Genomic DNA, 24,273 nt, shown 5'->3' with positions numbered 1-24,273 from the left:
TATTCAATTTTCTATATTTAATAAATTTAATTTAAATAATAAAATCAATTTTAAAATCCTAAAATTTATTAAAATAAATAAGTTTTAACATTATCTTTATTTTTGACATAAATTTAAAATATTATACATAATTTTAAAATTTTATATATAATTCTGAAAATTAAAATTAATTATATTAAAAAAATCAGAAATATTATTAATTTTATTATTAAATATTATTCTTTAAAAATTATTTAATTTAAATATTAAATATATTTTTTAATTTCTGAAAATTTAATTAAATTAATTTTTTAATTTTTTATAAACAAAAAACGAAAGAAAAAAAAAAGCTCAAGGAGAAATCGATTATCCAGTAACCGATTTCTAGGTAACCGATTTCTCAAAGGAATTCTGAAATTTTTTTAAAACATCTTTTGAGAAATCGGTGTTTAGGGTTATTTTAATAAATAAAAATGGGTCTAAATTATTTAAATAATTAAAAAATATATATTAAAAAAAAGTACTTTTTGCAAAGACAAAAGTTAAAAAAGGCAAAATGACAGCACAAAGTTTTTATAAAAAAGAGAGAGAGAAAATAAACTATCATCCAATCACAAACCATTATGTACTATAAGTTTGTTGACTTTTTATAATAACTATCTTAAAATTCATATAAATAATAATTTCTAGTTGTCGGTAGTTATGCAGAATATTACAAAGAAACAGAACCACCTAATGTGAGGTTTATAAGGCTTCCCACCATAATCTTTAAAGGGATGTTGTGGCTACAGCCTTTGTTAATTATCATCAGAAGTCTGTGTAGGAGTCCTGCTTCAATCGAAGATAATGCGATCAGTCCAAGCTTCAATAATTTTTATCATTCTAAGTTTTGCAATGCTCAGTTCATTTCCACTCATGGGAACATTGCCATATGAGTAGTAAATCACACAATCAAGGAGGCAACACAACTTGTTGACGCAGTATGAGATCTGAAATGGTCTTTCCATGCCGATCAATTCTTCTAGAACAGTTGACACCACCATCCAAGATGTTCTTGACAACAATGTTCAGTGACTGGATTCCCTTGACTTCATATATCTCAACTTTAACAATTTCATTCATCCATTTATCTCTTTGATTTATTGCATCTAAATCAGGAGAAAGGGACAAATCCAATAGACAGGAGGCCACTGATTTTACCCATTCAGATGTGATAATTAGTTTTAACCTCTCATAATCAGGCGGAAAATGTGGGATGAGGGAAAAATTTATGTCATTTCCTTTATCTCCAGCTCTGCTGTGTGCTACACTGTAAAGTGGAATCCTCTGTCCAGATGGAGCAGGGCAACTACTACCAATGGAAACAAATTCTGAGGAGGATTTGTCAGTGTCGTCTTGTAGCTTCGGTGGCAATCTCAATGTGTGCCTCAGTTTGTGTTCAGGATCAACTACTTTATTAGACAGACTTCCTGTGCTTCTCTTTATCCCAGTTCGCCAGAAAACATCTTCGCGCTTAACCTGAAGAAAAATCTAGCTATGATGAATAGTCCTAGGCTCCTAGCATCATGGTTAATGAAGCTTGCAGTAAGATCACTAGCACTGCAACCAAAAATAACTGAGTTACTCTGTCAAGAAATCACAAGTTTCATTCAATGTTCAAGTTCATTATGACTTCAGCAGTTCAGTTCAGAAGGAACACATCTCACAACGATGTAAGTATGAAACACTACATCATTTCCAAGTTCACATTTTCTGCCTCATAATATTGATTGAACAAAACTAACCCTTATAAGTTTAAAAGTCTTTGCTCATAATCATTTTTCTGAAAATTTGGTGATCAATGGATCTCAACGGATTCTGTTGATCCATGTGTGTAAGTGTAGTCCTAATGCTTGCATATACACAGTGTGGGAAAACCCATGACAGAGGAAGGGGAAGAAGAGATTACCAAATGTTTTTCTAGAAGAGTCTCCTTCTTATATCCAGTACTGCATTCAAATAAAAGATGTCACTAACGGTCTGTAGAAAGAATGTTGGGTATAGCGGCAAGTTCAGAAAAACTTGAAGAACATTGATTGTCAATTCAACACAGGTTTATAATTTTCAACTATAAAAGTTAGCTATTAATAATTTTAATCAAATGCAAGCAGAACCAAATTTAAGTAACACTGACCTGATACCACCACCACCAGCTGGTCCATTTGTATACAACGCTGTAAATTCTCTAGTAAATTGGATGGCTTGTTCCTTCTGCTCAAAAAGTCCATCCATGCGTAGCCGAATATCTTCACTACAGTCATTTCCATTACTTCTGGTAGCTTTAAGGCTATCAAACCCAATTATATATGAAAGTATACTGTGATTAAGACCAGGAAATACTTCTTGCATCCATGATCTAACCTGATTAAGATATGAAGATACAGATATATTAATCGATAGTTGGCTAGATGTACCTAGCGGTGGACAAACTGAACTAAACTGAACTTATAAGTAGTTCATATGAATTGAACTGAACTGCTTATTAGTTCAGGAAAACTGAATTGAACTGTTCTTTTATTTCATTGAACTGAATTGCATTATGAAAATTTGAACTAAACTGCACTAAACTGTTATGATATTTTGAATTGAACAATTTTGACTCGTTGATCCATCAAGACTAGACACATTTAAACCTAATAGGTGATCTGGAAGGCTATGCCAGCCACATGCCAGCACATGAGCCACATGCCAGCACATGCCAGTCACCATTGTCAACAATGACAACCACCGAATTTCTTTTTCCACAAAGCAACCACCACCCCCTCTGTTTTTCTAAATTGCCAGCTTCTATGATTTGTATTTTCTTTGTTTCTGATTCCTATAAATAGCTATCAATGTAAGCTCTCAAGGCACTGATCAAATTCGAATAGTTGAAAAGTTTAAGGGTTGAAAATGAAATTTACCAATAGTGTAGGGGTATTTATGAAATTTCTGAAACTTTGGACAGCGTGGCAGTTGACTGGTCAACGTAACGCGTGGCGATTTCTGGTTAGCTGGCGGAATGACGTGGCTTGGTGAGGTGGCTGTGGAGTCAAAGATAGACTTGACCAATGACGTGGCTCCCTTGACACGTGGCGTGAAGAGAGTGGCTGAAGGTGACAGGTGTCCGTGACGTGGCACGCTGACGTGGTCGTCTTCAACCTCTGATTTTCCGGCGACTGCCTACAACTCCGGCACGGTGGTTCTGCAACTCCGGCACGGTGGTTCTACAACTCCGGCAGTGGCGGCGAATTTTTCCGGCGACACCCGTGGTGGCTCCGGTGACCGCGAAACTTCGGTTTCCAAGGTTTTCGTACCTTGCGGACGTGATGGCGGTGTGGTGGCAAATGAGGGTTCTCAGTCAACGTTGACCACTTATACGTGGCGTCTCCTGAGTGGCTGATTAAAGATGACGTGGCGCTTATGTGGCGATGACGTCAGCTTGTCTTCAACCTCCAGAAATTCCGGTGACCGTCAAATTTTCCGGCGAACTTTTCCGACGAATTTTCCGGTGACTTTCCGGGTGGTTTCCGTTGATTCGCACAATTGGTCATCGCGCTTGGTTGAAACTACCAGCCATGCATGTGAACAGCCCACAAACACCGACCATTTCATGTGCAAAGCCAACCACCACTTACCATTCCAGTCTGTTCCCATTACCATTCTAGCCTGTTCCCATTACCGTCCAGCCTGTATTCCCATTCTTTTACAGCTTGTATTCATTTCTGAAGGATGTATGATGGCTATAAATAGCCTTGCTTGTAACCATTTATGCATCTTGAAGTTATAAGAAATTGAGTGTTTTGAGTTAGAGAGTCCCTCTCTTTTGTTCCTGAGCCAGTTTGGCATCAGAGCAAGGTTCCTAGATCTCGGAGTTGAGTTTGAGTGAGAAAATCAACAAAAAGTTGAGTGTTTTTGGTAAGCAAGAGAGTTGTTCTTCCAGAAACTCCACTTTGCGGTCATTTTTTCGCAAAACTGACACCGCCATCACGTCCGCAAGGTACGAAAACCTTGGAAACCGAAGTTTCGCGGTCACCGGAGCCACCACGGGTGTCGCCGGAAAAATTCGCCGCCACTGCCGGAGTTGTAGAACCACCGTGCCGGAGTTGCAGAACCACCGTGCCGGAGTTGTAGGCAGTCGCCGGAAAATCAGAGGTTGAAGACGACCACGTCAGCGTGCCACGTCACGGACACCTGTCACCTTCAGCCACTCTCTTCACGCCACGTGTCAAGGGAGCCACGTCATTGGTCAAAGTCTATCTTTGACTCCACAGCCACCTCACCAAGCCAGGTCATTCCGCCAGCTAACCAGAAATCGCCACGCGTTACGTTGACCAGTCAACTGCCACGCTGTCCAAAGTTTCAGAAATTTCATAAATACCCCTACACTATTGGTAAATTTCATTTTCAACCCTTAAACTTTTCAACTATTCGAATTTGACCCCTGAAGGTTTCAAAATTGCAAATTAGCCCCTAATCTCTCCAAATTTCACTTGTGTCCCTAATCTCTTGTATAATTACCATTTTTCCCTATCTATCAAATTACTATTTTACCCTTATCCTCTCAAATTTCCCAAATTCTAAATTTCTTAAACACCTTTACCATGCCTCCACGAAGACAAAATGAACCAACTCTACGTGACATTCAAATGGAAGAAATGAGGAGACAAATCCAACAATTACAAGAAACTGTGAATGCACAACAAGTCTTGTTGGAAGCACGACACCTACAGTCAGATGCTGACGACTCTAGTAGTGATTCATCATCATTTAAAAGTCGTCATCCACAAAGACGGCCATTCAGAAATGACGACATCAGAGTAGATATTCCAGATTTTGAAGGAAATCTTCACCCAGATGAGTTCGTTGATTGGCTTCAAACTGTAGAGCGAATCTTTGAATATAAGGAGATTCGAGAAGAAAAGAAGGTTAAGATTATTGCTGTGAAACTAAAGAAGCATGCTTCCATATGGTGGGAAAATCATAAGAAGAAGCGTGAACGTGAAGGAAAAAGCAAGATCAAGACATGGGAAAAAATGAAACGAGAACTAACTCGGAAGTTCTTGCCTTCTCAGTATTATCAAGATAATTTTATTCAGCTACAGAATCTTCGTCAAAAGAATTTATCTGTAGAAGAATATACTAGAGAATTTGAGAAGTTGATGATGAAATGTGATATTCATGAAAAGGAGGAACAAACAATAGCTCGTTACCTTGGTGGATTAAATAGTGAAATTGCTCATCCAGTCCAGCTCCAACAATATTGGTCATTGGACGATGTTATCCGTCTAGCCATGCGAGTAGAGAAACAGTTACCCCAGAAGTCTTCTTATAAAGGCTTTTCTTCCACTGAAAATTCTCCTTATCCTCACGAGACATCCACAGATCAACCCAGCTCATCAAGTAAGCCTCCATCCAAACCCATCACCATCGAAAACAAAACCAAGGCCAGCAAATGTTTCAAGTGCCAAGGTTTTGGTCATATAGCCTCCAATTGCCCAAACAGGAGAACCATTACCATTATCAAAGGAGAAGCTTATGAATTATCAGAACAAGAAGAGGGTCCAGAACAAACGGCAGAAGAATGCGAGCCAATGTATGATGAAGAACTCACTGTTCCTGACCATGGTGAATCTTTGGTAATTAGGCGAAGCTTGCATACAACATCAGTAAAAGAAGAACCTTGGTTAAGACACAACATTTTTTACACTCGTTGCACTTCTGCAGGAAAAGTTTGTAATGTTATTATAGACAATGGAAGTTGTGGAAATGTAGTTTCTAACTACATGGTGGAGAAATTGGAACTTCCTACCCAGGCACATCCACATCCTTACAAGTTGCATTGGTTCAGTAAAGGTAGTGAAGTAAAGGTTGACAAACGTTGCCTTGTGACCTTTTCCATTGGCCAAAAATACAAGGACCAGATATGGTGTGATGTTGTACCTATGGATGCTTGTCACCTTCTCCTTGGAAGACCCTGGCAATATGATCGTCATGCATTATATGATGGTTATTCCAACACCTACTCCTTCGTCAAAGATAGAGTAACGGTCAAGCTAACTCCCTTACCACCAAGTGAGCTTGATAGCAACACAAAAGAAGCCAAACCACCGGATCTAAACTCGAGGACGAGTTCTTTCCAACCCGGGGAGTATGACCCAGAGTCTCCCTCTAAAAAGCCATGCATGTGAACAGCCCACAAACACCGACCATTTCATGTGCAAAGCCAACCACCACCTACCATTCCAGCCTGTTCCCATTACCATTCCAGCCTGTTCCCATTACCGTCCAGCCTGTATTCCCATTCTTTTACAGCTTGTATTCATTTCTGAAGGATGTATGATGGCTATAAATAGCCTTGCTTGTAACCATTTATGCATCTTGAAGTTATAAGAAATTGAGTGTTTTGAGTTAGAGAGTCCCTCTCTTTTGTTCCTGAGCCAGTGGTTCGGCACTTCTTGCCTACATCCACAAATTCACACAAAAATTTATTTCTCTCCACTTGCAATTTTTACAAGGACAAAATTGCAAACCCTCTCACTCACAAGTTTTCTGGAAAAACTTGGAAACCTTCATACACAAGTTTTCTGGTTTTACCCATAAAACTTGTGAAGAGATGGGTTTCCAAGGAGAAGGTGACAAGCATCCATAGGTACAACATCACACCATATCTGGTCCTTGTATTTTTGGCCAATGGAAAAGGTCACAAGGCAACGTTTGTCAACCTTTACTTCACTACCTTTACTGAACCAATGCAACTTGTAAGGATGGGGATGTGCCTGGGTAGGAAGTTCCAATTTCTCCACCATGTAGTTAGAAACTACATTTCCACAACTTCCATTGTCTATAATAACATTACAAACTTTTCCTGCAGAAGTGCAACGAGTGTAAAAAATGTTGTGTCTTAACCAAGGTTCTTCTTTTACTGATGTTGTATGCAAGCTTCGCCTAATTACCAAAGATTCACCATGGTCAGGAACAGTGAGTTCTTCATCATACATTGGCTCGCATTCTTCTGCCGTTTGTTCTGGACCCTCTTCTTGTTCTGATAATTCATAAGCTTCTCCTTTGATAATGGTAATGGTTCTCCTGTTTGGGCAATTGGAGGCTATATGACCAAAACCTTGGCACTTGAAACATTTGCTGGCCTTGGTTTTGTTTTCGATGGTGATGGGTTTGGATGGAGGCTTACTTGATGAGCTGGGTTGATCTGTGGATGTCTCGTGAGGATAAGGAGAATTTTCAGTGGAAGAAAAGCCTTTATAAGAAGACTTCTGGGGTAACTGTTTCTCTACTCGCATGGCTAGACGGATAACATCGTCCAATGACCAATATTGTTGGAGCTGGACTGGATGAGCAATTTCACTATTTAATCCACCAAGGTAACGAGCTATTGTTTGTTCCTCCTTTTCATGAATATCACATTTCATCATCAACTTCTCAAATTCTCTAGTATATTCTTCTACAGATAAATTCTTTTGACGAAGATTCTGTAGCTGAATAAAATTATCTTGATAATACTGAGAAGGCAAGAACTTCCGAGTTAGTTCTCGTTTCATTTTTTCCCATGTCTTGATCTTGCTTTTTCCTTCACGTTCACGCTTCTTCTTATGATTTTCCCACCATATGGAAGCATGCTTCTTTAGTTTCACAGCAATAATCTTAACCTTCTTTTCTTCTCGAATCTCCTTATATTCAAAGATTCGCTCTACAGTTTGAAGCCAATCAACGAACTCATCTGGGTGAAGATTTCCTTCAAAATCTGGAATATCTACTCTGATGTCGTCATTTCTGAATGGCCGTCTTTGTGGATGACGACTTTTAAATGATGATGAATCACTACTAGAGTCGTCAGCATCTGACTGTAGGTGTCGTGCTTCCAACAAGACTTGTTGTGCATTCACAGTTTCTTGTAATTGTTGGATTTGTCTCCTCATTTCTTCCATTTGAATGTCACGTAGAGTTGGTTCATTTTGTCTTCGTGGAGGCATGGTAAAGGTGTTTAAGAAATTTAGAATTTGGGAAATTTGAGAGGATAAGGGTAAAATAGTAATTTGATAGATAGGGAAAAATGGTAATTATACAAGAGATTAGGGACACAAGTGAAATTTGGAGAGATTAGGGGCTAATTTGCAATTTTGAAACCTTCAGGGGTCAAATTCGAATAGTTGAAAAGTTTAAGGGTTGAAAATGAAATTTACCAATAGTGTAGGGGTATTTATGAAATTTCTGAAACTTTGGACAGCGTGGCAGTTGACTGGTCAACGTAACGCGTGGCGATTTCTGGTTAGCTGGCGGAATGACGTGGCTTGGTGAGGTGGCTGTGGAGTCAAAGATAGACTTTGACCAATGACGTGGCTCCCTTGACACGTGGCGTGAAGAGAGTGGCTGAAGGTGACAGGTGTCCGTGACGTGGCACGCTGACGTGGTCGTCTTCAACCTCTGATTTTCCGGCGACTGCCTACAACTCCGGCACGGTGGTTCTGCAACTCCGGCACGGTGGTTCTACAACTCCGGCAGTGGCGGCGAATTTTTCCGGCGACACCCGTGGTGGCTCCGGTGACCGCGAAACTTCGGTTTCCAAGGTTTTCGTACCTTGCGGACGTGATGGCGGTGTCAGTTTTGCGAAAAAATGACCGCAAAGTGGAGTTTCTGGAAGAACAACTCTCTTGCTTACCAAAAACACTCAACTTTTCGTTGATTTTCTCACTCAAACTCAACTCCGAGATCTAGGAACCTTGCTCTGATGCCAAACTGGCTCAGGAACAAAAGAGAGGGACTCTCTAACTCAAAACACTCAATTTCTTATAACTTCAAGATGCATAAATGGTTACAAGCAAGGCAATTTATAGCCATCATACATCCTTCAGAAATGAATACAAGCTGTAAAAGAATGGGAATACAGGCTGGACAGTAATGGGAACAGGTTGGAATGGTAATGGGAACAGGCTGGAATGGTAGGTGGTGGTTGGCTTTGCACATGAAATGGTCGGTGTTTGTGGGCTGTTCACATGCATGGCTTTTTAGAGGGAGACTCTGGGTCATACTCCCCGGGTTGGAAAGAACTCGTCCTCGAGTTTAGATCCGGTGGTTTGGCTTCTTTTGTGTTGCTATCAAGCTCACTTGGTGGTAAGGGAGTTAGCTTGACCGTTACTCTATCTTTGACGAAGGAGTAGGTGTTGGAATAACCATCATATAATGCATGACGATCATATTGCCAGGGTCTTCTTTGGGGAACACACCGTTGATAAATTCTATCATCAAGGAGAATTTTCACTGGCCTAAGCTGGAGAGAGATGTCATTCGCCACATTCAACGTTGCAGAATCTGTCACCTAGCTAAATCCAAAAGCCAAAACACTGGCCTTTACTTACCATTACCGGTACCAGCTACACCCTCAAAAATGGCACAGAATGCAAAGGAAGAACTCTCTAAGAGAGAAAATACTCAATTGAGTAATAGAAGTGATATTGATTGATCAGTGCCTTGAGAGCTTACATTGATAGCTATTTATAGGAATCAGAAACAAAGAAAATACAAATCATAGAAGCTGGCAATTTAGAAAAACAGAGGGGGTGGTGGTTGCTTTGTGGAAAAAGAAATTCGGTGGTTGTCATTGTTGACAATGGTGACTGGCATGTGCTGGCATGTGGCTCATGTGCTGGCATGTGGCTGGCATAGCCTTCCAGATCATTCTCCCGGGGTTGGAAAAGACTCGTCCTCGAGTCTAAGCGTCTTCCTCATCGAAGTAGGGTGAAAGGTCTGCGACATTAAATGTAGCAGAAACACCGTAAGAACCTGGTAGCTCGATCTTGTAGGCATTGTCATTAATCTTCTGGACTACGCGGAATGGACCATCAGCTCGTGGCGACAGCTTGGCATTGGACTGTTTTGGAAACCTTTCTTTCCGCAAATGAATCCACACTAGATCGCCTTCCTTGAATACCTGTTGCTTCCGGTGCTTGTCTCGTTGAGCTTTGTACTTTGCATTTTGCTTTTCAATCCTAATTCTGGCTTGCTCATGAAGCTGTTTAATTTCTTTGGCTCTCTGGTCAGCATCAGCGCTGAATTGACTCTTGTCTGAAGACGGAACCAAGTCTAAAGGGGTAAGAGGTCGTGCACCGTAGACGATTTCAAAAGGACATTTACCAGTAGCTTGATTAGTGGAATTGTTGTAGGCAAATTCCACTTGAGCTAGAATCTGATCCCAATGGCGAAGATTTTTACCTACAAAGCTGCGTAGTAAGTTACCTAGTAGCCTGTTGATAGCCTCTGTTTGACCATCTGTCTGTGGATGGCTAGCACTATTGAACTGCAACTTCGTACCCATCTTTTTCCATAGAGTTCTCCAAAAGTGAGTCAGAAATTTAACATCTCTATCTGAAGTGATGGTTTTAGGAATTCCGTGTAGGCGAACAACTTCCCTGAAATATAAATCAGCAATATTAACGGCATCGTTAGTCTTTTGGCATGGAACGAAATGTGCCATCTTCGAAAATCTGTCCACAACCACCATAATAGAATCCTTTTGTCTTTGGGTTCGTGGAAGTCCTAGGACAAAATCCATGCTGATGTCTTCCCAGGGTGCAGCTGGTACCGGTAATGGTAAGTAAAGGCCAGTGTTTTGGCTTTTGGATTTAGCTAGGTGACAGATTCTGCAACGTTGAATGTGGCGAATGACATCTCTCTCCAGCTTAGGCCAGTGAAAATTCTCCTTGATGATAGATACAGTCTTATCTCTACCAAAATGTCCTGATAATCCTCCATCGTGTGCTTCCCAGATAATGGCTTCTCTTAAAGAGCAACGAGGAATGCATAAAACGTTGTCTTTAAATAGAAAACCTTCATGACGATGGTAATGTTGGAATGGCTGATCTTCGGTAGACTTCCAAACAATGTTGAAATCTGGATCGTCTTGGTATAATTCCTTGACGGTCTCGAAGCCAATGACTTTTGTTTGCAGAGTAGTGAGCAAGAAATGACGTCGGCTTAGGGCATCAGCAACAGAGTTCTGCTTTCCTGACTTGTGTTTGATCAGGAATGGATAGGCTTGAAGGAACTCAACCCATGAAGCATGCCTGCGGTTGATCTTTTGTTGTGAACTCAAATGCTTGAGAGCCTCGTGATCAGAGTAAAGAATGAATTCTTTGGGAAGCAGGTAATGACTCCAGTGCTGAAGTGCTCGTACAATGGCATAGAACTCCTTGTCGTAGGTCGAGTACTTTAGCTTTGCATTATTTAGCTTTTCACTGAAGAAAGCTATTGGTTGGCCTTCCTGGCTAAGAACTGCACCAACACCAATGTTAGAAGCATCACAATTTACTTCAAACACTTGATCAAAATTAGGAAGGGCCAATACTGGAGCATTGGTCAGGTGGTGCTTTAATTCATTGAAGCTTTCCTGAGCCTGTTCTGACCATTGGAATTTATCACCTTTGATACAGTTGGTGAGTGGAGCTGCAATTGTGCTGAAGTTCTTGATGAACCTGCGATAAAAAGAAGCCAATCCATGAAAACTTCGGACATCGTGAATGGATTGAGGAATTGGCCAACTGTTAATCGCCTCGACTTTGCTGGGGTCCACCTTGATACCGTCACTAGAAACAATATAACCAAGGAATATAATTTCATTGGTTAAAAATGAGCATTTCTCAAGGTTGGCATAGAGTTTCTGCTCCCGTAGAACTTCTAACACCTTCTGTAAGTGCTTCAAGTGCTCCTCCTTGCTTTTGCTATAAATCAGGATATCGTCGAAGTAAACGACTAAAAATTTTCCATTGAAAGGCCTTAGTACATGATTCATCAGTCGCATGAAAGTACTGGGAGCATTGGACAATCCAAACGGCATGACTGTCCATTCGTATAGACCATCTCGGGTTTTGAAAGCAGTCTTCCATTCGTCACCTGGTCTAATTCTGATTTGATTGTAGCCACTGCGAAGATCAATCTTTGAAAAGATAGTGGCGCCATGAAGTTGATCCAACATGTCATCGAGCCGTGGTATTGGAAAGCGATATTTGATGGTGATCTTGTTCACAGCTCTACTGTCCATGCACATCCTCCAAGTTCCACCTTTCTTTGGAACTAGAATAACAGGGACAGCACAAGGACTGACACTCTCTTGAATCAAACCATTTTTCAATAATCCTTCAACCTGCTTTTGTACCTCTTTCTGTTCCTGAGGGCTCATTCTGTATGCAGGCTTGTTAGGGATCACGGCTCCTGGTACAAAGTCTATGGCGTGTTGTATGTCACGCATAGGCGGTAGTCCTGGAGGAATTTCTTTGGGAACAACATCTGGAAATTTTGATAAGAGTTGAACAATCTCTACAGAAGGTTTAGTTCCACAATTCTGTTCAAGTACTAATATAAATTCCAGATTACATACCTCATCTTTAGGCACCTTGGTGACTAAAGAAACTAAGGGAACTGTTTTCTTTTTATCCTGGCTGGTTTCTCCGGGAGGCAGTGGAGCTAATTTGATCTTTTCTCCATCCTTGGTGAAGGAATATGTGTTGGCGTAGCCATCAAATTGAGCTCGTCTATCATATTGCCATGGCCTTCCTAAGAGGAGGTGACAAGCATCCATGGGGATGACGTCACACCAAACTTTGTCTTTGTATTTTGAACCAATGGAAAATGAAACAAGACATTGTTTGGAAACCTTGACTTCGCTTCCCTTATTGAGCCATTGAAGTTTATATGGGTGTGGATGGACTTGAGTTGGCAGCTTGAGTTTCTCCACCATGTAGTTGGATACTACATTTTCACAACTTCCACTGTCTATGATGACGTCACAGATTTTACCATTACTGGTGCAACGAGTATGGAAGATGTTGTGCCTGAGCCAGCGATCGTCTAAACAAGACATTGTTTGGAAACCTTGACTTCGCTTCCCTTATTGAGCCATTGAAGTTTATATGGGTGTGGATGGACTTGAGTTGGCAGCTTGAGTTTCTCCACCATGTAGTTGGATACTACATTTTCACAACTTCCACTGTCTATGATGACGTCACAGATTTTACCATTACTGGTGCAACGAGTGTGGAAGATGTTGTGCCTGAGCCAGCGATCGTCTTTTGTTGGCGCTGTGTGCAGACTTCGCCTTACCACTAATAGCTCTCCATGATCGGCAGGCGTACAGTCTTCGTCATACACAGGTTCAATGTCTGCTTCTGATTCTTTCTCTGATAATTCATGTGGTTCTTCTTCAATGATGGTGAAAGCCTTTCGATTGGGACAGTCGGAAGAAATATGTCCATAGCCTTGACATTTGAAACATTTTATAGTTGATTTGGATTGTGGGGCAGGTTTGGAGTTGTTGTCTTTGGTATTTTGGGCTGGTAGTTTGGAGGTGTTGGACCGGGTGTTTTGGGCTTTACTATTATAAAAAGGATTTTTGGATGAGGATGGTTGATAAGGGTTTTTAGAGTAGGAAGGGCGGAACGGGTATTTGGATGTGGAGGGTTGGTCTCGAAGAGTGGTGGAGAGTTGTTTTTCAATTTTGATGGCAAGTTGTACTACATCATCTAAGTCCTGGTTCTGTTGTAATTGGACTTGGTTGGCTATTTCAATGTTTAGTCCACCAATAAAACGAACTATTTTTTGTTCCTCGTCATCTTTAAGGTCACATTTCATTACTAACAACTCAAATTCCTGGGAATATTCTTCTACTGTGCGTGACTGTTGAGACAGTTTGTGAAGCATCATATAGTTTTCTTGCTTATAGTGGAAAGGTAAGAACTTACTTGTGAGTTTCTTCTTCATCTTCTCCCAAGATTTGATCTTTTCCTTCCCTGCTCTTTCACGCTTCTTGTTGAGATTCTCCCACCAGATGGATGCTTGCTTCTTCAATCGGATAGCCACCATTTTGACCTTGAGTTTATCTTGAACATCATGCAGGTCAAAAATTCTTTCCACCGTTCGGAGCCAATCCATAAATTCGTCAGGTTGTAATCTCCCTTCGAATTCAGGTATATCTACCTTGAAATTATGAAAACAATTGGTTTGTTGTGTCCTCGACACTTGGTGACTTCTAGAGGAATAAGAAGATGAGGAATCACTGTTGTCTGACTCATGATTTGGTTTATTCCTCAGCTGTTCAAGTTCAACTCGTTGACTTGCAACTGTTTCTTGAAGCTCTCGCAGTTGCCTTTTCATTTCCTCAAATTCGATATCTCGAATGGTCACATCGTTTTGCTTTCCACGAACCATGGTGAAGGTGGATAGGAATAAAGGGGTAATTTAAGAGGTTAAAGGGGTAATATGGGAATTTAGGTTAGGGTAAAATGGTTTTTTTTTGTAGAAAAGGGCAATTTTGGAATTTTAAAAATATAAGGGCTAAATTGTAATTTTAGAAAGTTTAGGGGCAAAAATGTAAATTCAGAAAGTACAGGGGTAAAAGTGAAATTTCAAAACTTACAGGGGCTTTTTTGCAAATTATGAAACTTTGGTCAAAGTCAACACTGAAGACACGTGGCAGAATATGGTTGGTCAGAGGTGGCAAATGAGGGTTCTCAGTCAACGTTGACCACTTATACGTGGCGTCTCCTGAGTGGCTGATTAAAGATGACGTGGCGCTTATGTGGCGATGACGTCAGCTTGTCTTCAACCTCCAGAAATTCCGGTGACCGTCAAATTTTCCGGCGAACTTTTCCGACGAATTTTCCGGTGACTTTCCGGGTGGTTTCCGGCGATACAAACTATCGTTCCCAAGGTTTTGGGACCTTCCGGACGCTTCTACGGGGTCGGTTTTTCGAGAAAAGGCCTCTAAGGGTGGGTTTTCGGGGCTGGCCGAATTTCCAATGGATTTTCCGGCGACCAAATTCCTCCAGGACTATCGCCTATGCGTGACATACAACACGCCATAGACTTGGTACCAGGAGCCGTGATCCCTAACAAGCCTGCATACAGAATGAGCCCTCAGGAACATGCAGAGGTACAAAAGCAGGTTGAAGGATTATTGAAAAATGGTTTGATTCAAGAGAGTGTCAGTCCTTGTGCTGTCCCTGTTATTCTAGTTCCAAAGAAAGGTGGAACTTGGAGGATATGCATGGACAGTAGAGCTGTGAACAAGATCACCATCAAATATCGCTTTCCAATACCACGGCTCGATGACATGTTGGATCAACTTCATGGCGCCACTATCTTTTCAAAGATTGATCTTCGCAGTGGCTACAATCAAATCAGAATTAGACCAGGTGACGAATGGAAGACTGCTTTCAAAACCCGAGATGGTCTATACGAATGGACAGTCATGCCGTTTGGATTGTCCAATGCTCCCAGTACTTTCATGCGACTGATGAATCAGGTACTAAGGCCTTTCAATGGAAAATTTTTAGTCGTTTACTTCGACGATATCCTGATTTATAGCAAAAGCAAGGAGGAGCACTTGAAGCACTTACAGAAGGTGTTAGAAGTTCTACAGGAGCAGAAACTCTATGCCAACCTTGAGAAATGCTCATTTTTAACCAATGAAATTATATTCCTTGGTTATATTGTTTCTAGTGACGGTATCAAGGTGGACCCCAGCAAAGTCGAGGCGATTAACAGTTGGCCAATTCCTCAATCCATTCACGATGTCCGAAGTTTTCATGGATTGGCTTCTTTTTATCGCAGGTTCATCAAGAACTTCAGCACAATTGCAGCTCCACTCACCAACTGTATCAAAGGTGATAAATTCCAATGGTCAGAACAGGCTCAGGAAAGCTTCAATGAATTAAAGCACCACCTGACCAATGCTCCAGTATTGGCCCTTCCTAATTTTGATCAAGTGTTTGAAGTAAATTGTGATGCTTCTAACATTGGTGTTGGTGCAGTTCTTAGCCAGGAAGGCCAACCAATAGCTTTCTTCAGTGAAAAGCTAAATGATGCAAAGCTAAAGTACTCGACCTACGACAAGGAGTTCTATGCCATTGTACGAGCACTTCAGCACTGGAGTCATTACCTGCTTCCCAAAGAATTCATTCTTTACTCTGATCACGAGGCTCTCAAGCATTTGAGTTCACAACAAAAGATCAACCGCAGGCATGCTTCATGGGTTGAGTTCCTTCAAGCCTATCCATTCCTGATCAAACACAAGTCAGGAAAGCAGAACTCTGTTGCTGATGCCCTAAGCCGACGTCATTTCTTGCTCACTACTCTGCAAACAAAAGTCATTGGCTTCGAGACCGTCAAGGAATTATACCAAGACGATCCAGATTTCAACATTGTTTGGAAGTCTACCGAAGATCAGTCATTCCAACATTACCATCGTCATGAAGGTTTTCTATTTAAAGACAACGTTTTATGCATTCCTCGTTGCTCTTTAAGAGAAGCCATTATCTGGGAAGCACACGATGGAGGATTATCAGGACATTTTGGTAGAGATAAGACTGTATCTATCATCAAGGAGAATTTTCACTGGCCTAAGCTGGAGAGAGATGTCATTCGCCACATTCAACGTTGCAGAATCTGTCACCTAGCTAAATCCAAAAGCCAAAACACTGGCCTTTACTTACCATTACCGGTACCAGCTGCACCCTGGGAAGACATCAGCATGGATTTTGTCCTAGGACTTCCACGAACCCAAAGACAAAAAGATTCTGTTATGGTGGTTGTGGACAGATTTTCGAAGATGGCACATTTCGTTCCATGCCAAAAGACTAACGATGCCGTTAATATTGCTGATTTATATTTCAGGGAAGTTGTTCGCCTACACGGAATTCCTAAAACCATCACTTCAGATAGAGATGTTAAATTTCTGAGTCACTTTTGGAGAACTCTATGGAAAAAGATGGGTACGAAGTTGCAGTTCAGTAGTGCTAGCCATCCACAGACAGATGGTCAAACAGAGGCTATCAACAGGCTACTAGGTAACTTACTACGCAGCTTTGTAGGTAAAAATCTTCGCCATTGGGATCAGATTCTAGCTCAAGTGGAATTTGCCTACAACAATTCCACTAATCAAGCTACAGGTAAATGTCCTTTTGAAATCGTCTACGGTGCACGACCTCTTACCCCTTTAGACTTGGTTCCGTCTTCAGACAAGAGTCAATTCAGCGCTGATGCTGACCAGAGAGCCAAAGAAATTAAACAGTTTCATGAGCAAGCCAGAATTAGGATTGAAAAGCAAAATGCAAAGTACAAAGCTCAACGAGACAAGCACCGGAAGCAACAGGTATTCAAGGAAGGCGATCTAGTGTGGATTCATTTGCGGAAAGAAAGGTTTCCAAAACAGTCCAATGCCAAGCTGTCGCCACGAGCTGATGGTCCATTCCGCGTAGTCCAGAAGATTAATGACAATGCCTACAAGATCGAGCTACCAGGTTCTTACGGTGTTTCTGCTACATTTAATGTCGCAGACCTTTCACCCTACTTCGATGAGGAAGACGCTTAGACTCGAGGACGAGTCTTTTCCAACCCCGGGAGAATGATCTGGAAGGCTATGCCAGCCACATGCCAGCACATGAGCCACATGCCAGCACATGCCAGTCACCATTGTCAACAATGACAACCACCGAATTTCTTTTTCCACAAAGCAACCACCACCCCCTCTGTTTTTCTAAATTGCCAGCTTCTATGATTTGTATTTTCTTTGTTTCTGATTCCTATAAATAGCTATCAATGTAAGCTCTCAAGGCACTGATCAATCAATATCACTTCTATTACTCAATTGAGTATTTTCTCTCTTAGAGAGTTCTTCCTTTGCATTCTGTGCCAATAGGTTTATCAAGCAGTAGAATCAACATATATTTAAAAAAAAATGAAGCTAGATCACTAGTCTAAATGATGGTTATAAGGTTGTAAAGGTTACCAGATATTCTGCTGCTTTAGCACGTTTAACACATTCATAACCCCCATAAGATATCTCTCCCCACCCTTTCCATCCACAATCCTGTAAGTATTGAGCATCAAAGTAAAGGGAGATTCTGAGGAACTGACAGAGAATGATTCAGAAATGTACCTGTGGAACCAGCTGCAAAAGTTTATCAGGAACTGATATAGTGGATGGTTTTGCCCCAAAACAAAGAACTCTAGAGCTTGATAATGGAAGGAAAGAAACATCCTGGAAATCAATCACCTGTTGAAGAAAACAGTGAGTTTTTTTTTCTTTCTTTTTTGTCTAACATGGTACCCATCTAGTCATAAATGTTCAGTGCTTCATAACAAACATTTAACTTACCAAATCAGGGGTTACATAAGCCCCAGGGTCTCCAATCTCATAGAGTAATTGTTCAGCACAGGTATTGAAATTTAAAACTCCCCCACTGCCTTCAGCCTTTGCTACACATACTTGACCATCAAAACAGATTTCAGCATAAGGAAGTGATAAATCCAGTAGTTGCAGGAAGGACATATCTCGGTACTTGTCTCCTAAAACAAACAAGATAGAGCTTGAAACTATCATCTCATTCATACAACCTATCAACTTATATTTTATCTCAAACCATATGCAAGGGTAGAGTTAAGCTATATATTAGCAAACCTGGATGCATGAAGTATCCCCCTGTGAGTTGGCAACCACACTCTAGAAGATGGCCAGCCAGAGATCCTTGAGCTAGATGTTCTAATTCATCCCAGTTCCATCCTAGCTCATAAACCTACCCATATACCAGCTTGATCATTCAGAATTATGTCAACAGATAACTAAACTAAGGTATAAAGAACTGACCGACAGAGTTCTCCTGTGATCCTAGTTTTTCTGGTTAGTATAGACAATCTAAGATATTTGTCACGTTATTAAAAAATGTAATATTCTCTTCACAAAAGAAGTCTACAACTTCTCTCGAATAAAATCTTAATTAATGTGATATAAATAATAAAAAGTACTAGTGTTGCTGTTTCTCACCATGTTATTTTTTTGTGTCTCTAGCTATTTAAACAAAATCAACCGTTCATAAACCAAATATCGCAAATGCTTAAGCAGTTGGGTGATGAAAAATGAATAATTTTTATGTCTAGCATGCCACTAACAAGAATGATTTAGGCATGAAACATGGTCAACACATGTGCCAACCCTTCCTTGTGCTAAAATTCAACTTGGTAGAAAGGGGGGTGGGATGGCAAAGATTGATCTCTACAACTAAAAAGTATTGTCCATATAAAGACTGAAATCAGTCACTTAAAAGCAAGCATTGATGGAGGAAGGAGACAAAGATGTAGAATATGAAGGAAAGAACTGATCAGATTTCATACCATAGGTGCTAAGAACAAAGCAGCGTCTGCAATTCTCGAAGTAATTATTACATTTGGTTGGTACTTTTCAAGACAACGAACAATAGGAGAAGCGCCCAAGTAGGTGCTGATACCCTTTGCAAATTACAGCCAAAATTCACGTCCAGGTTAACAAAAAGTCCAAAAAAGTGGAGAAAGCATGCATGAAAAACTAAATTTAATCAGATTATACACATGACAATATTGCAGACAGACAAACAAAGTGGAATAGATTGGTCCCTTCATTTAGTTCAATAAGTAAATCAGAATACAGCCTTACAAGTCTAGAACTGAAGAAAAAATCACAGAAGCAATCATTAATATCAACAGCCAACATCCTAAAAGCTTTAGTTGTTAAGTGAACACTGATGAAAGATTTTATACTTAACACTCTCCTTTATGCAAGAGCCTATTAGATTTAAAGGGTGAACAATGCATTGGCCTACCCTACCTTATTATGAAATTAAACTTTTTTTTACTTAAATATTGGAGGTGGCAAGAATCAAACTCCCGACCACTTGATTATAAAGAGTAATACAATGCCGATGAACAATGACCAGCTAATTCCTAAAGCTTAAGCTGTTAGGTGAATGCTCGTGAATGGTTCTGTATCTAACAAATTATTCATCTGACAATCACTAAATAGTTAACCAGTGGGTGAATTGCTGCGCACAAATTGGTTGGAAATACATTACAAAAATGGAAGGAAAAAAAAAAGTTAATTAGAGAGTGACTTTATATGTGAACACAAATAGCCTCGTAATCGTAGGAACAGATTCTTACACCCTCCATGATATATGATTTTGCTGGTGAAAATCCTGAACCTGAAAGACGTGTGTATATATCAGTCAGTTGTAGAACTTAGCATGGAGAATAGTAAGAAAACCCCCTAATTTAATTTCTCTTTTTTTATATATACAAATATATTAAAACGGGGAAGAATAGTACAACCAGATGCATCAACAATTTCAGAGAAGCGCCTTGAAAAAAGCTAAAAACTTGAAAGAAAAAATTTGAAAAGTAAAAACATATGCCTTTTTAAGCTTAAATAAAGAGTAAATAAATATAGAGCTCATACGGTTAATAACTATCATTCTTTTAACCAGAAAAATCTCCTTATTAGGACACTCCTAGTCCTATTGTTTGTTTATACATTAGAGAGAAGTACGCTCTTCATATCATCCAATTACAGCAAATCAATCTTTCTACTCCAACAAGGACCTTTATCAGAGGAGGGATCACCCAACATACATCAAACAAAATGAAAAATAGAAATTGTAACAGTTGGTAAAAACAAATGCCTGAGACAAATAAACTGAATCGGAAATTAGTTGGTATTTGAAATCCCAGTTCATCATTCAAACATTCATTTAAATTTTCCAATAAAATAGTTCAAAGGAGAGATTACAGGAAATCCAATACCTATACTAGAGACAGACACCTCGTGTGCAACAGCAATAGAAACATTAAGACCCAGGCTGTTGGCTATTTCTAAGACCTTCTGTTGAGCACCCAGAGGATCCACTTTCAGAAACAGAGTGATTGAAGTTAGGAAAAAAAAGAGTAAGAAACCATATTATATCAATTCAAACCCACTGCATTACTCAAAACTTTGTTAAACATATGATATCTTTTGATAATCAATAAATATTATGTGTACCATTAAATGCAGCAACAATAATTCTTACTTGCACCCATATTGGTAATTATGCAAGTTCCTCTTTCCAAAGCCAGAGGCACCAGCGTATGCATCCAGTTAGAAACTGCAGAAATTTTTTACAAAAGAACAAATTTAAGAATAGAATTAAAAAAATGCAAGAGCAGGAAGGAAACCACTCCGCCACTAACGGCTGCAATATAGAATACTTTAAAATGATAAAATGGAAAACATAGTTGTTTTCAAATATAGATAAAGTTAAGTTCACTGTCTAAAAAATTAGTTAATTTTCCTGTTTAAAAAATATAGATAAAGTTAAGTTTCAAATATAGACCAAATATGAGTAAACTATTCATTCATGAGAAGCCGACACCAAACACATCATTGCAAGAAAATAAATTCCACCGAGAATTTTCATTGTGTTTAAGCACATGGAAGAAATGAATATTGCATTGATGTATCCAAAATATATATATTTAAACTGAAAGGCAAAAATGAAACTCCACAATTTATTTTGACATGAAACACCTACTCTGAGAATCATAGCCGTCACCACCAGACATCATGATTTGATAACGATCAGCGAGAGTTCGCTCGGCCAGGCATTCAAGAACCAGATAATTTAGTTCTGGAACTCTTTGAAGCAACTTAAGAGCAGCCAAAGGCCTGTCACCACCAAACCCCGCTCCACATCCAATGTAAACCTTATCCCTTCGCCGTTGGGGATTACTTCTCTGTAATGTAATTTCAACAAAGTTAGTTCCCTAATTACCGTTGACTCTGCATTGGAGACAATAACTAGAAAGATAACCAAAGGTAAGAAACAATAAGGTAACCAGCTTGATCAAACAGTTATGGATCTCTTCATTATGGGGTTCCATCAGTTCTACACTTCAACTTCCACCCCTGGTTCTGCTAGCAAAAAGAATAACCACATGAAAAATAGAATCCAATAGTCTTTTCAAGATCTCTAAAGAAAGAATCTGAATTCAATGCTAAACAAAGGTAGAACAAGTCATTCGTCAAAGGGGCATTTTCATTCCTGAGAGTGGAGTCCTGGGTAACATTTTGCATCAATGTAAAGTGTGAAAATTTGGCACGGTTGAACTTGAACAAGAAGGATATGCTATTTATCAAACACCTTAAATTCAAAACAATTTCACCATTCTCTTTTTCCTTTTCTTTTTGAACATGATTGAACAACAATATCAAATTCAAACCATATTGATAAAGCATACATCAAATTAGGAATTTTTTGTCAACTTTCACAAGAGTTCTGCACGCATACATCCCAACAAAGATAACATGAAGAGTCAAAATTAAACACCAACCATTGGTCAAAATGAAAACTAGTACTAACTACTAACCATACACACACTGAGATGACATAGAGCTACTAACAACTTAGCATATTATTTCCAATATAATGAAACAAATTATGGATGAAATTCACAACATGCAGAAGATACATTTGTCCAGGTAGATCAGATTGAAATGACACAGCCATAATACAATTAAGTTCACAGTCACATGCCCACTTACAAATGAAGGACAGATTGATAATCATTAAACAAAGTTCACTCACAGCAATGAAGATAAGTAGAAGAAACTGGTTGGTACTTTAATTGACAACAATGGTTCCGTGCTTTAATTGACAAATAAATAATGGTTCCGTGCTTTAATTGACAAATAAATAATGGCAAAAATTAATAAATAAATTAAACTTTCAGCATAAAAGTTTGCCAGCATGTTCGGATAAGATTAAATTTGGAACTCGTTATTCATAAATCAATATTAAGAACTCCTTATTCAACGATTGAAATTATTAAAATTTAATATAAAACATAAATTATCGAGTAGATTTAGTCTAACTAAATTTATTTTTTTATTAAAGTCAATGTATATATATATATATATATAATCAACTGAAGCCTGATACCGTCAATGGACTTGTTTCTATTTCTTGATTTTCTATTTTTATTTTAATTGTAGTCATTGGAGGATATTCTGAAATAATAATTTTATTATCTATTTTTTTCCAAGTCTTATTGGTTTTTCTTAAAGGATTTATTGATTTAATAATATTATTTTCTTTACAATAATTTTTTAACCAATCAAAGAAATAAATATTAATTTCATTTTCTTCCATAAAAGAATAATAAAGATTTCTAAAAGTAATAGTTTCTTCTTGAGTAAAATTTGCAAAATACCATTCTCTTAATTTTTTATTGTAATCAACTTTAAAATCTTGATTAATCCATTTTTTATCAATTTGAAATGGTTCTTGTTTTGTAAGAGTATTGAGAATCTGAGAAGCAGAAGGGTTGTAATCTTCTTCTTCTTCAGTTTGTCTTTGAATATTTTCATAATGGGGTTTTGCTATCTTAGAACTAATATCTAATTTAGTTAAATCTATATTGATAGTGGAGCCATCAACTGAATGTCTCGCACTATTTCCTTTATAAATCATTTGTGGTAAATTTGGATCTTGATCTATTCATTCTCAACCTAATATTTGTTCCTTCTTGGACTATTTCTCTAACTTGTGTGTTATAAATCTTGGGCTCTTCTATAATATCTTCTAATAACCAATCTTCTGGAATTTTTGAAATAACCTCAGCGTGACTAAGACGCCTAGGCACTTGTATTGAAGATTTTCTAAGATTTGCTTCTACTAAAACAGTTTCATTTTTTGGAGATGATCTAAGAGCTTTATAATTGTAGTCTATTTTAGTAACTTTATAATAGATTCTAAAAATAAGTTGTATTGGACCAGAATCTTCATTTAAGATTTCATCTGGAATTTTTACATATAATTTTAGAGCATTATTTGTTTTAGTATTTCTAATGTTCATAGAGAAGTTTGGATAACAGTTAAAGAAGGCATGACCATCATGTAAATTACTTTCTAATATTGCTATAATAGAATCTTGAAATTGTTTCATTCAAATATCTCGTAATAATAATAGTATTGGATTGTTTACACCTAATCTATAATTAGGTTTAACAGCTACTTGAATTAATCCTAAATGCATATAATTATAACCCTTTTTTATATGTTCATCTAATATACTTTGTTGTAATAAATTAATAGTTTTGTTGGTTTTAGTTCCTGGATAACAAAATTCTGAGATATGAATTTCATCTTGATTTGTTGACCAAATACTATGTTGTTTATAGACTTCACATTTTTTAACAATAGGTATTGACCAATTATGAAGAGAGTTTTCTATTTCTGCTATCTGTATTTCTGCTTGAGAATTTTCTTGAGAAGTACTTGGGGTATCTTCTAGGGTATTGGGAGTTCTCATAACTATTTGTTTATTTTTGTTTTTGGTTTCTAAACTGCTAAATGTTTCAAAAAGTCTTGATAATTTTGAAGGTTCTTTGACAATGGTAAAGGTGTGGCCTCTATCCATGGCTTA

General features: G+C 38.7%; 1 protein-coding gene across 6 annotated transcripts; it reads right to left on the bottom strand.

The window, feature by feature from the left end:
* Window positions 1–600: 600 nt before the first annotated feature.
* On the bottom strand, window positions 601–22,547 carry LOC109813407 (propionyl-CoA carboxylase). Of its 6 annotated transcripts, none has more exons than XM_020377590.3 (14): window positions 22,434–22,547; window positions 21,685–21,760; window positions 21,381–21,582; window positions 20,880–20,954; window positions 20,614–20,715; window positions 19,975–20,015; window positions 19,174–19,287; window positions 18,464–18,578; window positions 18,161–18,351; window positions 17,942–18,058; window positions 17,792–17,872; window positions 2,153–2,379; window positions 1,928–1,967; window positions 601–1,497 (listed from the first exon to the last, which is right to left on the bottom strand). In XM_020377590.3, the coding sequence occupies exons 2-14, from the start codon at window positions 21,727–21,729 to the stop codon at window positions 931–933; spliced, it is 1,917 nt and encodes a 638-aa protein (XP_020233179.1). In that variant the 5' UTR covers window positions 21,730–21,760; window positions 22,434–22,547; the 3' UTR covers window positions 601–930. The 6 variants fall into 6 exon arrangements, with proteins under 6 accessions (XP_020233179.1, XP_020233178.1, XP_020233182.1 ...); XM_020377589.3 differs by having other exon boundaries at window positions 22,391–22,504; XM_020377593.3 differs by lacking the exon at window positions 22,434–22,547 and adding an exon at window positions 22,391–22,406 and having other exon boundaries at window positions 21,685–21,763.
* Window positions 22,548–24,273: the final 1,726 nt, after the last annotated feature.

This window comes from Cajanus cajan, chromosome 3 (assembly GCF_000230855.2).
Source record: "Cajanus cajan strain Asha chromosome 3, NIPB_CcT2T_4, whole genome shotgun sequence".
Taxonomy (NCBI): Eukaryota; Viridiplantae; Streptophyta; class Magnoliopsida; order Fabales; family Fabaceae; genus Cajanus; species Cajanus cajan.
The sequence above is the reverse complement of the archived record's forward strand: the minus strand, read 5'-3'. Positions and strand labels throughout refer to the sequence as shown.

Coding starts and splice junctions, on each gene's coding strand:
- LOC109813407 (XM_020377590.3), bottom strand. CDS start 21,729: ATGGAACCCCATAATGAAGAGATCCATAACTGTTTGATCAAGCTG. Junction 18,059..18,160: donor CTTATGTAACCCCTGATTTG/GTAAGTTAAATG, acceptor TTTCTTCAACAG/GTGATTGATTTCCAGGATGT. Junction 17,873..17,941: donor TTTTGCAGCTGGTTCCACAG/GTACATTTCTGA, acceptor CAATACTTACAG/GATTGTGGATGGAAAGGGTG.